Below are 16,001 nucleotides of genomic sequence, written 5' to 3' on the forward strand. Positions count from 1 at the left end.
AACAGTTTCCCAACTATGGCCAGAAGTGAATACAGAGCGGATGGTTCGTCTTTTATTTTGGCTGCAGGACGGTCGTGGTTTTGGCATCGGCGAGCTGGTTTGGGGGAAGCTGCGAGGGTTCTCATGGTGGCCAGGCCGCATCGTATCCTGGTGGATGACGGGACGGAGCAGAGCTGCTGAGGGAACCAGATGGGTCATGTGGTTTGGAGATGGAAAATTCTCAGTGGTGAGTGTTTAAAGCCAACATTAATATTACTGTGAGGTGATTTTTTTTTTTTTCACGAGGAATTAAGCAAAACAGACTTCCATTTATAGTGACAACCACACACTTCATAATAATCTTTTTTTTTATTGTTTTATTTGCTCAGCCAATTGCTCTTTTCCATCTTTTCATCTTTTGACACATTTTACTCAACAACAATATTAATGACTATACATTTTTGTGTGTGTGTGTGTGTGTGTCTGTGTTTCAGGTCTGTGTAGAGAAACTCATGCCTTTAAGTTCCTTTCACAATGCCTTTCACCAACCAACTTACAACAAGCAGCCCATGTACAAGAAAGCCATCTATGAAGTGCTACAGGTCAGTGCTGGAGCAGTGGAATTTTAAAATGCTTGTTTTCAGTTTGAATTTATTTCCTGGTGCATTTCATCATGAAAATGAGACGTGTATTAAATTCACTCAAGTAATTTTAGTGCGCCCTTGTAATAGGAAATTCTATAGACGCAGTTTTTTCTTACTGTCAGAGGACATTTGGCCGATTAGTGTTGCACAGTTGTTTCCACTGAGACCACTCTAATGTTTGTGCATTAGAAATAAAGCCAGAGCCAACAGACATTTAGTTTAACTTAGCTTGAAGGCTGGAAGCCGGGGGAAACAGCTCACCTAGCTCTCTCCAAAATTCAAGATATGCCTGCCAACAGTATGTCTGAAACTCACTACTTAATATGTTTTACTGTTATACTGCATGTGCAACCCATAAACAGCAATAACAAGAGGTTTTTATTTCTGTTTGTGGATTAATTTCTTTTTAATTCATCCTCCAATTCCAAAGGAATAATGTTGTATATTTCCCAAGTTCCTTCCCTGAACGATCTGGGGGCCTCTCATCAACATGGTACAAACTTTCCTGCAATTAGTATAATTAGCAGAAGACATTCGCTTCATGCACAATACAGCACAGGGAGGCAGAAACAAAATGGGGTTCCTGAAGCGCTGTCCAATGTTTAACAAGGAATAAAAAAATATGTGCAGTAGCTGTGTCCTTGATGAAACACTAAACGAGTAGATGATCGTCTCCACAGGTCAACTGAGGATCAACCCAGAGTCATTAATGTTTTAATGTATTCATAGGTGGCAAGCAGCCGGGCAGGCAAAGCCTTCATGGCCTGCCCCGACAGTGATGAGACAGAAACCTCCAAATCAGTGGAAATGCTGAACAAGCAGATGATTGACTGGGCAATGTCAGGATTTCAACCCACTGGACCCAAGGCCTTAGAGCCACCAGAGGGTAAGAGGAAGTCAATATCATGGAGCTCTAACTCTTGACGTTGTGTCTAACTTTGACAGCCGCTGGGAGTGTGAAAACTTCCAACGTGTCTCTAGATAAACACGTCATTTAATAATTGATCGCGCTTGCCTGCCTGTTATATTAATTGTCTGATGTGATGTGCACCACAGAGGAGCGCAACCCTTACAAAGAGGTCTACCCCGAGATGTGGGTGGAGCCAGAAGCTGCAGCCTACACGCCTCCTCCAGCCAAAAAGCCTCGCAAAAGCACAGCAGAGAAACCCAAGGTCAAGGACATCATTGATGAGAGGACACGAGGTAAGGCGCCTCGTTTATTAGGTTAAACAGGAGTCGTGAACTCTATATTCCCTCCCTTGGGGAGTTGTATATCAGAGTAAGTGGTCGGAGAGAAGTTGTGTATGAACAAAAGCTCCATTAGAGTGACAGGTTTAAGATGAAAGTGAATGATGTGACCGGACAAAAAGACTCAGACTGTTGTTCAACAGGCAATGAATAGATGTTTGTCAAGGTTTATCCCCAGATGTGCTTCATCAGTGTCCTGTAAGATGTTTTGTTCCTGAGTTATTTGTCAGTGCTGAGCGTTACCTGAGAAATAATCCCTAATACAGTAACTGACAGTGTTAGTTTAGCCCATAATTAGATTATCTTAAATGTAATACTTAGAAGCTTCTGTAGTTCTGTTTACAATCTCTGTCATATTCGTAGACATCTGATTATTTAACCAGAACAATTTCACACAATCATTTAGCTGGAAATGTTCTTTATGTGTTTTCTCTCATAATATTAGCTCCTCCTAGAACTAAGTGTTCCACAGAGTTCACTTTTAGGGCCTGTGATTTATTTATATTTTTTTCAAATTTGCATAAATAATCTGTCAAATGTTTGTAAATTGACATCACATTTCATGATTACATGAGTACCTTTTATTGTCACTGAAACATTTAGCCACACACTTTACTCTTCTTCTGACAATCAGTTTTTCTGTTAGTGCTAAATATTAGTTCGATAGTTCTCAAGAACATAATGCACACCGCAAATAACCAATTTTCACCATCTTAGAATCTATAATTTAGTTGTGCATTCACATTTAAAATAATCTATTTGCAGTCTAAAGTCATACATAAACACAAAGTCAAAGACCCTTTACAATGGTACTTAAGTAGGTTTTGGGTGTACGATGAAAATGGCATCACAATTACTTGTCATTACATTGTTTCCGAGATGACCTTGTGATTTTTTAAACTCCTTTATAGGAGTACATACGAATAAAAGCTAAAATTGTCAGTTCAAAGGAAACAGACTTTGAACTGTTGACCTGACAAATATAATATTACATATAGATTGTGTTAACCTACATTTCTCATGACTCCCACTTTGTTTCCTGTTTTCAGAGCGGCTCGTTCATGAAGTGAGACAAAAGTGCCGCAGCATAGAGGGTAAGTGATGTGTCCTCTGTGAGCTGTGGCTGGCAGCAGCCCTGGGGGGCGTCTCAGGGGAAAAACACCTTGGTGCTTTACACTTGGCCTTGTTGTTGACAAGCAAAGCAGCAGAAATGATGCGTCTGTGTTAATAAAACGATAAAAGGTGCTACAAAAGGAGAAATAACATTTCCATGATTTTTGCTGCCTTGCTGGCTCCCTTGTGTGTTCTCTCCAAACATACCAGCTAAGCTCATTAGATCTAGACCTGCGTCACAGCTGTTCAAATAAGTCATTGAAGTTTGTAGCAGCAGAGTGTTCACACATCTCTGACCTGCGCCTGCTAAACACTGACATACGGCACTTGCACTCTTTCTGCAGACATCTGTATCTCCTGTGGAAGTCTGAATGTTAGCCGTGAGCACCCGCTGTTTGCAGGAGGAATGTGCCAGAGCTGTAAGGTAAGCTGTGATTGAGGTCATAAAAAAGTCTTGAGATTCAACTCCCACTACTCGGTCATAAAATAAATAAATACATAAATAAATAAAATCAGAGCTCCTTTCAACGCTAATAATAAACTGAATATATTCCGAGCAGCGCCTGATGTGGCCCTGTAAGATGTAGTTTTCTTTTAAATGTCAAGCCGCTCGCTGAGTTTCCAACACTTTTTTTATTTTTCCTCACAGAACTGCTTCCTAGAATGTGCATATCAATATGACGACGACGGCTACCAGTCATACTGCACTATCTGCTGCGGAGGACGAGAGGTGCTCATGTGTGGAAACAACAACTGCTGTCGGTGAGGTTTCTGCTGCGTTATGGGGGCTAATGGAAATCATGACGGTCTGTTGTTACAGTGAAGTTATAATGTATGTTTTTTCAGAAATTACAGTGGTTAAAAAAAACAATTAGCTGTATAGGAACACAAAAGATGGATAGGACCGGAGGTAGGCCCACTTTATGTAGTTGATTAATGTTTCTATTCACCCCAAATTATCAAAGTGAATGTGTTCATCCTTTGTTTCAGTCGTCGTTGCTGTTATATTTTCCATACAGTCCACATCCCAGAGTCTTTGTTTCCATTGGTCCAGGGTAGGAGGGAGTGGTGTAAGCCAGTTCATTGTAATCACTTTATGGACTATAAACAGAAGAGCCTTTTGTTTTAACCACTCTAAAGCCATATTTCCCAGAGTTACCCACATTGGCTGTAATGGTCTATCAGTCCCAGAAGATGTGAGAAGAGTGCCCAATTAGCTGACATCCCTTCCAGCAGAGGGGGCAAGACTTCCTGTCATGCTTAACAAGACGTCATGGGACAGTAGAAATAAAGAACTGGTTCCGTTTGGCACTTAAATAAATTGCCCTTTCAGAGTTTCTCTTTGAGGAGTTTTTAAGAGTTGTATGATGCTGTTTTAATGTTTCCAGAAACTCCTCTTAGCCTTTAGACCAAATCTTTCCATTGAATCTCCAAATGACATAAATCTACCATCTTTGTGTATATCAGTGGTTGCTCTGTCATTGATAGCAGGATTGTGCACATCGTTGCACAAACTATACGCACAATAGAGGCTTTGTCGCGATGTCACATATCTCATAGCTGCGATGTCAGCCGCCACCGCAGGACGGCCACAGCGGCAGCGGCTGATCACAAATATTGTATAAAGTGTGGTTGTGTGTCGGTTGAATGGAACAGCTATAAAAGAAAATAACCCTCACACATTCAGACTGATATTGAAGAATAGAAAATACCACTGAGAACAGATCCAGCCTTGTCAGATACATGTTGGACCGATCGGTAAACAATGGTTTTCTGTGTGATGGCATTTGACATTTGGATGACATTTTGACAATAACTCACGGCCTCTCAAAACTCCCAAAACTCATTTAACACCATTGGAAAAAAAGGTCCTGTAGGTATAAAACAAAGGCCGACTGACCTCTGATTGATGTGGAAACTAAATTAAGCAGAAGAGAACTGTCAGTCATTTATTAGTCAGCATACATTAAAGTAAAGGGCCGTCAAGAGACAAAAGCACACAGCGCAACAAAGTAGAGTCTTTAAAAAAAAATAAAAATGTATATACGTATATGTATGTGTGTGTGTGTGTGTATATATATATATATATATATATATATATATATATAAACCGGTAACAATTTTAGCACAGTAAATTTAGTGCATTAGTTTGTAACTATTTTAAGATGCGAATGGAGACACATTTGTTGTGCGAGTGAGTATTTCTAGCAGCAAGGTGGTGTCAGGTCAGCTCAAAATAAACACTGATGTGAAACAACAGTAACACACTAACTACACACTGTTAAGCATTAGGCATGATCTAATTCATCATTTATAGACATTTTTCATACATTGATACTAGCAAGTATGTAATCTATAAAGTTATAAATGTTTAAATCTGGATTGATTAACTCATCTATAATGTGTTTGATGATTGTTTTTTCATACTTAATAAATGATGGATTCAGCATTTATAATTCAAGTATAAAATCAATTAGGAGACGTCAGTGGTTCATGAGATTAAGTGGAAGGAAACGATTAACAAATCAGATGTACATTTATGTACGATTTAGACATGTGAGTGTGTAATTTATTAACACGGATTAATTCAGGTAGTTACTACTTCTTAGTTATGTACTTCATAAAACTTCTATTAAAACAATTAAGTCAGTGTAATGCTTTACAGATGATGAATTACGTATCTACAAACACTGGATGTGTGTAGTTATGTGTTTTCAGTCAGATCACTGCACCACTGTTTTTAGTATTAGTAGTACAAGGAAAAAATGCAGCATCACCCAACAAGTATTTATTAACAGGTGTCAAACTAATTCATTCACAGTGTTGCCAGATCAGAGTGAGTGACGCAAAAGGCTTTTATAAGGTAGAACAGAGGTAGATTTGAAACTTCAGTTAGATTATTGTGACTGTACAAACACTAAACCACAGCTTCTAATGAGATTCAACTCTTCTCTTCGTCCCGTGTTCAGGTGTTTCTGTGTAGAATGCGTCGACCTCCTCGTCGGTCAGGGAGCGGCCCACGCTGCCATCAAAGAGGACCCGTGGAACTGCTACATGTGCGGTCAAAAGGGGGCGTTTGGTCTGTTGGAGCGTCGCTCTGACTGGCCGAGCCGTCTGCAGCACTTCTTTGCAAATAATCACGACCAAGATTTCGTGAGTATAACGAGATAAATCCCAACTGAGTGTCTCACTGAGGACGTCTCCTGTGTCTCTCACCTCTGATCTCTGATCTCTGTGTCCCATCTCAGGAGCCACCAAAGGTTTACGCCCCAGTCATGGTGGAGAAGAGGAAGCCCATTCGTGTCCTGTCGCTATTCGACGGCATAGCAACAGGTTAGACAAGAAACCGCATGCTCTAAATAGTGTGTCAGTTTTCACCATATTAGTAATTAATGTAAGAATGATCTGAATCAGCTGATTAAAATGCTCACAAGGCCAATTAAACAAAAACTGTATGAGACACCAGAGTTTGTAGTAAATGTAGCTGTGGAGCTAAATAGTGACACTTCAATGTTTGCTGCTACTCTGCACAATAGTGATATTAATAATACATTTTATTTATAACGTGCTTTTACAAGTGCTCAAAGGCGCTTACAGAACACAATAAAATATAGAACAATGTGGAGTAACAGATACACAAACAATGTGTAAATGTTAAAGAAAAGACATAAAATGAAAAGAGGGTAAAAGAACAGTTTGCAGATTAAAAGCCAGTTTTAAAAGGTGTGTTTTTAGGAGTGATTTGAAGGTGTGGGGGTCTGTACAGTCTCTGATGGGTTGGGGGGAGTGAATATTGCTAATTTTTTTTTTTTTTTTGTGGAGTTTTTGTTTTCTCTTAGTCGCATTAAAACTTCATTTATTTTCAATTTCCTTTCAAGTTTACATGTCGACATTTTAGTTTGCAGTTTTTAATTTAAAATAAGTGCACTGCAGATATTGGCTTTACATATCGGTCACCCTGTTCTCTATATAACGGTACTGGCCATGTAAAAACCCATATTGGTTGATCATAACACCATAGGTCCCTTTTTCTATATCGCATTTACTTTCATGTCATGATCTTAGCCTTCAAATCAAACATCACTTAAATGCAGCAGTGCTATTGCAACACCGTTATAGTCATTGTAAGAATTTCATTCGTCAATTCATGACTGGTATCAAATTATATCACATTGGTAGGGAGAGTGATATAAGCATGTGTGTTTGAGTGGTCATTTTCAGTATTGTTCAACGTTTCTCTTTTAGTCAGAAACGGCTTCAGAGCTTCCTCTATCGTGGGTTTGTTGGTTTTGATTTTGTCCTTGTGGTGTTTTCCCTGTTCTAACCCTTTCACCTCTGTCCTCCGTCCTGTTTTTAGGGCTTCTGGTTCTGAGGGAACTTGGCATCCAAGTGGATCGTTACGTAGCTTCTGAAGTGTGTGAAGACTCCATCACTGTGGGGATTGTCCGGCATCAGGGTCGCATCATGTATGTTGGCGATGTGAGGAACGTCACGCGCAAACATGTGAGTCTAATGTCTTATATAACAGCCGTTTGGTCAGTAAAGCAGGGGTGGTGGGGGTGTCAAACCTGACGAGGCGCTGACACTGACAAAGACCAGTCAAGCTGCACAGAACAGAAATGGATTTTTGAGTCTTAAACGTGGAGGTTGAACACATGTTGAACAACTGAGCAGATTATAGAGACCGAGTGCATCGAGAGGAACACACTGGGTGGTGGTTTGCTATGATTACAGATGTGTCACTGGGCAACCGAAGAAATACTACAAAAACATGAACTCCTCCTGTCCCAGAAAAACAGATCCATCACAAGGAGTTTGCCTTGTTAAGTCTGTCTACATGGATTCTGGAAAATGATAAGCAGGGAGGTTTCTCACATTGAAACCACTTCTAGTGTGTTTTAACAACACCAAAGACTCAATTTCTCTGCCCTAGTAGGAATCTTATACACAAACTTGCTCAGTTAGGTCAGAGACATGGTTCAGTTCGCCTAAAAACTTGAATAGAAGTTCATCTTTGTTGTTACACATTAGTTATGAAGCTACTCTAAGGTCACACTGTCTGCACTGGTTAGCTCCTATCATATCGAACATTATTTCCACAGGTCTATACCGTAGAATCCATTATAAATCTTGGATGCAGCTACTCACATGAAATATTCATTTATCATTTATGGAAAAGGAAATGTCCAGTTGATGCTAATAACTGTGAGAGGAACATAAGTTGAAGTACAGTAGGGGGAAAAAAATCCTGCGACTGAAAGGTTCAAACCAGACTGTTGAGCAGATTATGAATATGAATCTAATGTGCCCTTGAGTGAGCAAGTAGCTATTATTTTATTATCCACTTCAGTTTTAAGGTCAGAGCCGCAGCTCCACTGAAGCTGACCTCACTCTGATGAAGCTCTCTCATCCAGAGGGTTTACAGTTACCGTTTCCACTCCCATCGCACTATAAACCTGATGAGGACGTTATATCTTAAAATTTTCGATTTAATATACAGATGTTTCTGCTCTCAAACAGCAGTGGGTCTCCTTTTTCTAACACTAGTGAACCAGAGAGAACTGGAGCCTCCGTCCAACATAATATCTGTCGTCACTGAAAATCAAGATCTAAATCTGCTGCTAGTTTGCTTCATAGCCAAAGTGCATGGACTCTGCAATGGTAGAAAGAGAAAAGAGACAATAAAGACCTTGAAGTTGGAGGAGCGTTGTGCTGTGTCATTATCTATATAGTCTATATTGTCTTTATCTGACTCTGTCTCTTATCTGTATGCAGATACACGAGTGGGGTCCTTTTGACCTAGTTATTGGTGGAAGCCCATGCAACGACCTCTCTATAGTGAATCCTGCAAGGAAAGGTCTTCACGGTAGGTCCAGATATGTTCACTTTACTTTAATTTTGCAGCATTCATTCAATTCATTGGGGGTGAAATCAAAGGAAGCTCATTATTTGACTCAGGAAATCACTAGAACGTCATTAATTTGTGTCCTTCGCTGTGCCTCATCGTGGTTTAATGGCCGCGTCTGTCCTACAGAGGGCACCGGCCGCCTGTTCTTTGAGTTTTACAGGCTGCTCCACGAGGCTCGGCCGAAGGACGGGGAGGATCGGCCTTTCTTCTGGCTCTTTGAAAACGTGGTCGCCATGGGCGTCAGCGATAAGAGGGACATCTCTCGCTTTTTAGAGGTCAGCCTCCTCACTGGTAGCAGCAGTGGGATGGATCATGAATGCCCCCTTGTGGTACTGACTGACAGACTGATTGATTTGGAAACTGAAGGGAACGTCAACCCCCCTAATCCTGATGTAACACTGTATACTACTGTCTTCTCCCAGAGTGTTGCACTTTATTATCCTAAAGAGACGTCGTCAGCTATTGGTTTGAAAATATTACAGATATATAAATATATTATAATAATTATAAATATTAATATTACATTTGACTGATTGGACACTGTGAAAATGTAATATGGAGGTTCTCGGCTGAAGGATAGAGTTAGGGTTACTTTTCTAATATATATTAGCCATCCTTCATTGTTTTGTCTGATTGATGTGTGTTTTTCCTCAGTGTAACCCGGTGATGATCGATGCTAAGGAGGTGTCTGCCGCCCACCGTGCCCGCTACTTCTGGGGTAACCTTCCTGGCATGAACAGGTTGGTGGGTCAATGGTGAGGGAAGCAGCAGACTTTGACATACACAGTGGGGAAAAACAAGCTGCCCGACAACAGGGGCAAACAATTATTAGAAATACTCTCAACATTATTGTCGATGAAACTGTGATTATTGCAGCTACATACCAACTAAATTAATAAGTTATTTCCTATTTTCACATTGTTGTTTTTTCTCAGTTTTTTCATATACAACAGACATGTCTTATAATTTTGTTTTTCTAAAAGGAAAAAGAAAACACTAGAAAATAAATGATGATACTCCAGCAGTCCCAAATATTAAAGTTATTTGTTATAGATGCAAAATTCAGCATGATCCTACAACTGCAATATCTACTCAAAAGTCCAAAGTTGTAAAGTCTGACCTGTGACTCCTGTTGTTTCTCCTTTTCAGGCCTCTGAGTGCGATGTGCAATGACAGACTGGACCTCCAGGAATGTTTAGAACATGGAAGGACAGCTAAGGTACTTAATGTGATAGTTAAACTAAATGAATCACAGTGAACTTTAACAGGAGTGCATGCGTCACTTGGTTGAGAAACCTTCATGTGGCGTCTGAAACTTAAGATTTGTGTTGCTTTACTTGAAAGAAAAAACAGTGTTGTAGTTTGACTGCTGTGATCAGAGAAATACTAATATTTTCTGCACTATATCTGTGACAGTGGATGCAGTTGTGTTTGATGTATTCAAAAACACAATACCTGATATTAAATGGATATACTGTACACAATTTGCACACTAGTGGCTCCCAGTGGCAGCAAGAAGTCACAGCCAGCACATGAGATCATCAACCGTTATATTTGACCTGTAATTTAGTGATGACCGAGGCAAATGTTTCTGCACCTTCGATGTGCATCAAGACTCATTAAATATCTCTCATTCCCTTTGCTCTTTCAGTTTGAAAAGGTGAGGACCATCACCACCAGGTCTAACTCCATCAAGCAGGGCAAGGACCAGCACTTCCCCGTCTTCATGAACGAGAAGGAGGACATCCTCTGGTGCACTGAGATGGAGAGGTATGTAAACGTTTGAGATCACGCCCTTTTTACATAACGTTTCACAGAGAGATCAGAAATCTCAAGATTATCTCCCTGTGTCTTCCTCCCTGTTTGTCCTCTACCCTGTGGTCTGTCTGGTCGCCCTGTGCCAGAATCTTTGGCTTTCCAGTCCACTATACGGACGTGTCCAACATGAGCCGACTGGCGAGGCAGAGGCTCCTGGGCAGATCATGGAGCGTTCCTGTTATCCGCCACCTGTTTGCACCACTCAAAGATTACTTTGCCTGTGTTTGAGCAGCAAGAAGAACTCGCTCTGAACCATTTAGAAACTACAACTGTATGTTGTTACTAGAAATAAGAGCCTTGATCCTCAAATTATACTCTGGTATAATTTGCAAGCAAAACGTTGACGTAGATTTCACATTATTTCTTGTATTTGAATTGTAATTCTTATTCTATTTAATTTTGATACGTCATTTTACCTTTTAGCAGTGTTATCAAGTATTGTTGATTTGTTTGTGCAAGCTATACTTGAGACTATGCTTTCTTCTCAAGACACTGAGAGAGAAAAGTGCTACATATGTATTTTAAAAGAGACGGGAACGCGACGGGGAAACATCCGAAATTGAGAGAGTGGTTTTGAATTATGTGAAATGTTTCTGCTGTGTGAGCGTACTGCGAGATTCCCACCTGCAGTGCAGCCATGCTTCCAGCTACTGAGCCTCACAGAGATGTGAAGAGAAAGGCGATTTTCTTCAGTGTCAGGAGAGCTGTGTCTCTGAGAATCCAAAACACCAAATCACATATACCTCTTTGTTTACAGTTTCTATACACAACTGAAGGTAATAAAAGGTACTACTGTAATATGGTTACAATACCATGGTGCTCCAAAATGATGAGAAACATCATAGCCCATGTGGCACTACAACTTTAGACAATACGGAGCTCTTTAACCTGTTGCTGGAAAAAAACAAAAACGCAAAAAAAAAAAAAAAACTTGTTTAATGTTTTTACACTTAATGGAAAAATGTTCTGTGCCGTTTTGTTCACTCCAGGAAACATAGGAGTGACAAACAGTAGACTGCAAAATGGAGCGTGTCCGCTTTTCTGCATTTTACAGCTTTTATACAGTTTTTACTGGTGCTCATTTAATCTCTCAGCCTTGTTGCACTCAGGCTCATCGCCTGGACCTGCACAAACAGAAAGTGAAGCTAGCCACATGGGAAATGATGTTTTCTGTCATTCAAAAAAAAAAAAAAAACCTTAAGATCAAAGTCTGTGGTGAGCTACTTTTTACTAGTTTCATCCTGACCAATGACATTACTGTACAACTGTTAGTAAGCGTGGAGGCTGGAGGAAGAGGGGGCGGGTGGGCTGGGTAACAAAAGTTACAAATGTAACTACAGTTCTGTGAATCCTGAATGACCGCCACAGGTGGTGCTTCAAACACTGGATCTTCTGTCTGGGTTGAGGTGTTATTAGGGTGAAGGTACCTTGGGTAGAAACTCTGGAGCTTGTTGACACTTGTGCCGTTCATGGACGTGCTTGGCTCATGTGATGGCGGAGAGAAACGCCGTCTTAACGTATGCCCACCTCAGCTCTGCAAAGAGCATCCAACACTAGGAGCAGGTCCCAGTCTGGAGTCCTTGAGGCACTTGAGGGACATCGTTGTTGGGCTTGTGACAGGACAGGAAGTGCGGTCTGGTTCCTCTGCCCACATCAGCAGGTTCTGGGAGACCCTCAGTAACCATGTTGATGTGGTGTTGTTGTTGTATTACATGATTGTGGTGCTAACTCTTTGACCAAATAAGCACATGCGTGCACAGATCCACCATCCCATCAGACCAGCTACAGTGTGACTGCAATCACATACCTGGTACCTGGTAAAAGCCTATTGGGAGAGAGGGAGAGGGAGACTAAATGAATGAAATGTAAAAACTACCTGTGTTTAGACGCAATGGGGGCATGTCCTTCAAGTTGATGGATGTAAAACAAGTCGCCTGGGGCAACAGATTGCAGCATGTCTGTTTGGTTTCACCATCACTTGTTGAGCCCCCTGTTGAGTCAAAGTCAGACTGAAACCTAACTTGTCTTCCTCAATAGAAAATAAGATGAGTCAATCTACCAGTTCTACTTTGGCTAGAAGGGTTGATAGCTGCTGGTTCAGGGCTTCAGAGCCTTTTAGGTGATCAGACATATACAATACCCTCCACCGGATCACGGGTGGCATTGTTGGTATTAAATACTCAACCTGCAAATTTGTAAGACAGAAGATCCAGTGACAGGCGGTCATGAAGGCGTAAACAGAAAACCTCCTCCTCAACCTCCACCTCTCAAACTGAAAAACTGTCAGGTGCAAATCCTCAACAATATGGTGCGGCTTCACAAAGTTCTTCTACCTTTTTATAGCAATTTTGTGCTGTTTTATCAACATTATAAAGCACTTTTATATGTATACTTTCTTTTTTTCTTGATATTTTTTTAAAAGAAATTGGTTCTTGTGAATTGTTTTTGTTTTGTTTTATGATGTGAACTGATCTACCCTCGTGTAATACTTTTTGTATACAGTAGGGCTGTGCCAATAGAAGTGAAAGAATGGATTTTAATGTGTGAAACCCATGTTATTTGACTCAGTGTACAGTAGATGGATCGACATTTGTAACCCCAGATCCCCTTCCCTTTCTCCCATCATCTATATTGTTTTCCTGTTTTAAAGCAGCGATACAGTATGTTACTACCCAGAGTCAAAGAATGTCTACTTCTATTAAGATTGTACAATGTAAGACAGAGTTAAAAAAAGACTATGTCATGCGCTTTGTGTAATATTTTGTCCCATATGAAGGACAGTTATTGGCCTCTGCCATTTCCCTGATAACTCGTAGTCGTCATGTTGACAGATTTAAGTGCTGATCCAAATTTGGATTACGTTCACATGAACTAAATTCTCTGGATTGTAACCTGTTAAGCTAAACATGGAGGATTTAGGCTGCAGTTTGTCAAAACGAAAAACTGACACAGTGTTTGACGAAGACGTCGGCACTCAAAGAATAAAGAGGATAATAAAAACAGATGCTATCACTTATCTATATCATATTTAAGATTCTAAATTTGAAATTTAATTTCTTAATGTAATTAATTTCTTAAGTGACCTTATTGCTATAATTTTTTTGTCCATGCACACAGGGCTCAAAATGAACTCAAAATGTGTGTTGTGATATTTTAACCAGATGTTATCCCCCCACTCCTTCTATAATACTTAACATCCCCTCATGTTTGTACATTTTGTACATAGTTTTTCCGGTTGCTGTTTTCAACAAAATTTCTCATCTTTTTTTTGGTTTGTTTTTTTATTTTTACGATTGAGATGTACAAATATAATTCTTTGCTAATATATATCATCAAATTAGAAAAAAAACGATTCTTAGGTTAAAAATTAAAATCAAGTGACAAATTTGATTCAAAACTTTGCTTTGAGCATTAGCTATAGGGAGACTCCAAGTCGGCGTTTTTTCGTACTGATCTTGTTTGTGTCAAGTGAATCCAGATTTAATGTCATGTGATCAATGGACAGCTTTAAGATGAACGGTCTCCACTTCACTGCACAGCCCTACATGGTGGTGTTTTATGCTTCGGTTTCTTTTGTAAGGATTAAAAAAAAGAGGGATTGTAGGTGTTTCCGATGGTGCTAAACATTTTATCTAATCAAGAAAAATATATTTGATTGGAAGAGAAATAAACATGTCTTGACAATGACTGTTTTTAAGTTCCTTGTAGTAATGGAAAAGAACTATTATTTCACTCATATAAATATATTAACAAAGGCATTTTAACTTTGTACTTGAAAAAATAAGGATAACAAATAATGAAAGGTTTCCTATATTGTTTTAGACTAGAGATTGCTGTAGTTGGTGCTTATCTGTGGGAAAATCGTGTGAGAAAAAAAAAAACGGTAATAACTTTTACTGTAGCATAATGTACGCTTAATACGCATTGCTTCTTAATCCTACATTCCATGCCGTAATACTCCATGTCTGTTTTCAAGATGTTTTGAATTGATGCTTATTTGTTTTGTTTTTGTTTTTTTTCGTTGGTTTTTGTTTTTGTTTTTAAAAAATCAGAAAAGTTTAATTTTTACTGTTCAAAGCAGGTCAATAAGTCTATATTCAGTGATACTGTTGACACTCTGTGTGACTTTCTTTCTGTCATAACTGTTTTATGGCTTCTGCGCTTTTTCCTCAAGACCAGTTCGTACAGCAAATGTAGCAGTCATTCTCCACTTTGAACCCCCCCATACTTATGTTTAGTGTCCAGAGAGAAGATAAAGGCTCCGTATGCTGGAGAACACTTGAATAAATGTATTGTCTTTGTGCAGAAATCTGCAACCTCCTGTCCTTTTTTTTTTTTTTTTTTTTAATCTATTTAATTTGTTAAAATAATTTGAATTATAGTCCCTGAAAATGTGGTTTTAAAATCTAAAGCATAAATATTCAGAATTACATGTTTTTTGTTAATTAAAAATTAAACTCTCTAAAACTGAAGATATTCTGCTTCATCGGGAATTGTGGGTTGAGTACAATCCAATTTGATTGACAGTGGCCTGGACATACAGTATAAGCAAATATTCCCACAACTCAGTGGATTATGATTCAAATATTAGTAAATTCTGATTGGTGATATACTTTACTTTTCTATCTCAGCCCCACCCAGAAGAGCATGGGATGAAAAAACAAAAAAAAAACACACTGATTCTTAAGTTACATCAAGGTTAAATACAATAGCAGGTATTTTGTAGACTTTTGATTAAAAATACTCCTCCACTGAATGTTGTTCAAGTAAAAAATGTCATCTACATTTTTATTTAAAAATTAATTATCTCCTGAAAATGTGATTTGATCCCTGATTTGATCATTCATCAATAATGAGCTGTAAAGGAAAGCACAGTTTAGATGATACATGTGCAACATTGTTTCACTGAGTATTAGATTTCTATGAAAGAAAAACTGAACGTATGGTCAGTTGACGATGCTTCATTTATCAACAGCATGGAAAGCTTTAATATTAAATTTTATCTTGCAGCAGATAATATTCCTATGCCTCCAGTTCTAAACAACCATTATCTTAATTGTGTCCTCATTGTAGTTCTGAAATCAAACCTATGCCTGTGGTATAGCCTACAGTTTCCATAAACCATATGATTATGATTGCCTACCACATAATTATACAAGGATTAGCTATAATTATGATGAACTATGCTTAATAATGAAATTTTGTAGTGGACAGACACAAAATACTCAAATTCCAATCACACTTTGGCTTTTTGATAAAGTCCCATAATAATAATTTCTGCCCTCATGACT

The 16,001-nt window shown here is 39.1% G+C and overlaps 1 protein-coding gene across 6 annotated transcripts in view; it reads left to right on the forward strand.

Annotated features, from left to right (window-relative positions):
* Positions 1-11,672, forward strand: part of LOC146963448 (DNA (cytosine-5)-methyltransferase 3A-like) — a 36,995-nt gene extending 25,323 nt beyond the window's left edge. For 3 of the 6 annotated variants that reach the window (XM_085767355.1, XM_085767359.1, XM_085767356.1), the window contains 16 exons: positions 68-226; positions 474-581; positions 1,353-1,509; positions 1,680-1,826; positions 2,921-2,965; positions 3,329-3,408; positions 3,634-3,746; positions 5,954-6,137; positions 6,233-6,317; positions 7,342-7,487; positions 8,760-8,850; positions 9,019-9,167; positions 9,547-9,647; positions 10,042-10,111; positions 10,544-10,662; positions 10,797-11,672. In XM_085767355.1, the coding sequence (XP_085623481.1) occupies positions 68-226; positions 474-581; positions 1,353-1,509; positions 1,680-1,826; positions 2,921-2,965; positions 3,329-3,408; positions 3,634-3,746; positions 5,954-6,137; positions 6,233-6,317; positions 7,342-7,487; positions 8,760-8,850; positions 9,019-9,167; positions 9,547-9,647; positions 10,042-10,111; positions 10,544-10,662; positions 10,797-10,938 (1,896 nt within the window). In that variant the 3' untranslated portion in view covers positions 10,939-11,672. The remainder of the gene's footprint in view (positions 1-67; positions 227-473; positions 582-1,352; positions 1,510-1,679; positions 1,827-2,920; positions 2,966-3,328; positions 3,409-3,633; positions 3,747-5,953; positions 6,138-6,232; positions 6,318-7,341; positions 7,488-8,759; positions 8,851-9,018; positions 9,168-9,546; positions 9,648-10,041; positions 10,112-10,543; positions 10,663-10,796) is intronic. The other 3 variants (XM_085767357.1, XM_085767360.1, XM_085767358.1) reach the window with 1 other exon arrangement.
* The last annotated feature ends 4,329 nt before the right edge of the window (positions 11,673-16,001 follow it).

The sequence above is a fragment of the Trachurus japonicus genome, chromosome 22, assembly GCF_045865225.1.
Source record: "Trachurus japonicus isolate A0001 chromosome 22, Traja_1.0".
Lineage (NCBI taxonomy): Eukaryota > Metazoa > Chordata > Actinopteri > Carangiformes > Carangidae > Trachurus > Trachurus japonicus.